The sequence below is a fragment of the Lathyrus oleraceus genome, chromosome 7 (genome assembly GCF_024323335.1).
Source record: "Lathyrus oleraceus cultivar Zhongwan6 chromosome 7, CAAS_Psat_ZW6_1.0, whole genome shotgun sequence".
Taxonomy (NCBI): Eukaryota; Viridiplantae; Streptophyta; class Magnoliopsida; order Fabales; family Fabaceae; genus Lathyrus; species Lathyrus oleraceus.
This window is the reverse complement of record NC_066585.1, coordinates 24,475,667-24,476,775: the sequence shown is the minus strand read 5'-3', so window position 1 is coordinate 24,476,775 and position 1,109 is coordinate 24,475,667. Positions and strand designations below refer to the sequence as shown.

Below are 1,109 nucleotides of genomic sequence, written 5' to 3'. Positions count from 1 at the left end.
GACTTCAAACATCCTAATCATGTGTATAAACTCAAAAAGGCCCTGTATGGATTAAAGCAAGCACCAAGGGCTTGGTATGATAGGTTAAGTGATTTTCTTTGCGAACATGGTTTCAAAAAAGGTAAAGTGGATACTACTTTGTTTATCAAAAGAATGAACCATCATACTATCTTAGTGCAAACTTATATAGATGACAACATATTTGTATCCATAAATGAATCCTTATGTGAAGAATTCTCAACAATCATGCAAGGAGAATTTGAAATGTCCATGATGGGTAAGTTGAACTACTTTTGTGGGTTGCAAATCAAGCAAACAAAGAATGGGATATTCATTAATCAATCTATGTATTAATAACTTCTCAAAATATTTGACATGGATACTTGCAAAGATATAGCCACTCAAATGGGATCGGGGACATATCTTGATAATGACGAATCCGAAACTTCAATTGATATCACAAAGTATCAAGGTATGATCAATTCCTTGTTGTATCTAATGGCTAGTCGACCCGATATTATGTTTAGTGTCTGTTTATATGCTCGTTTTCAAGCTTGTCTGAAGGAATCTCATCTCACTGTTGCGAAGAGAATAATGAAACATCTCCAAGAAACATCTAATGCCGACTTATGGTACCCCAAAGGTAGTATATGTAGTCTTGTTGGTTTCTCTGATGCAGATTATTCAGGATGTAAGAAGGACATGAAAATCACGAGTGGAACATGTCACATTTTTGGAAATGCTCTAGTTTCTTGGTCATGTAAAAAGAAAGCGAGTGTGGCTCTCAGCACTGCAGAAGCAAAATATATCACCGTCGGTAGTTGCTGTGCACAAATACTTTGGTTGAAGCAATAACTTCTTGACTATGGTGTAAATCTGGGTAGCATCTCTCTCAAATATGACAACACAAGTACAATCAATATTTCAAAGAATCCAATGATGCACTCGAGAACCAAACACATCGACATTAGACATCACTTCTTAAGGTATCACGTTATAAAAGGTGACATTAATATTTCTTTCATTGATACTCAAAATCAACTCACGAATATCTTTACAAAGACGTTTTCTCGAGATGCTTTTTACAAAATTAGAATAAAGCTTGGAAT

At 35.1% G+C, this 1,109-nt stretch overlaps 1 protein-coding gene across 1 annotated transcript; it reads left to right on the top strand.

Annotated features, from left to right (window-relative positions):
- Positions 1 to 375: 375 nt before the first annotated feature.
- LOC127101814 (secreted RxLR effector protein 161-like) lies at positions 376 to 855 on the top strand. Its single transcript, XM_051039256.1, has one exon. The coding sequence runs from the start codon at positions 376 to 378 to the stop codon at positions 853 to 855; it is 480 nt and encodes a 159-aa protein (XP_050895213.1).
- Positions 856 to 1,109: the final 254 nt, after the last annotated feature.

Coding starts and splice junctions, on each gene's coding strand:
- LOC127101814 (XM_051039256.1), top strand. CDS start 376: ATGGATACTTGCAAAGATATAGCCACTCAAATGGGATCGGGGACATAT.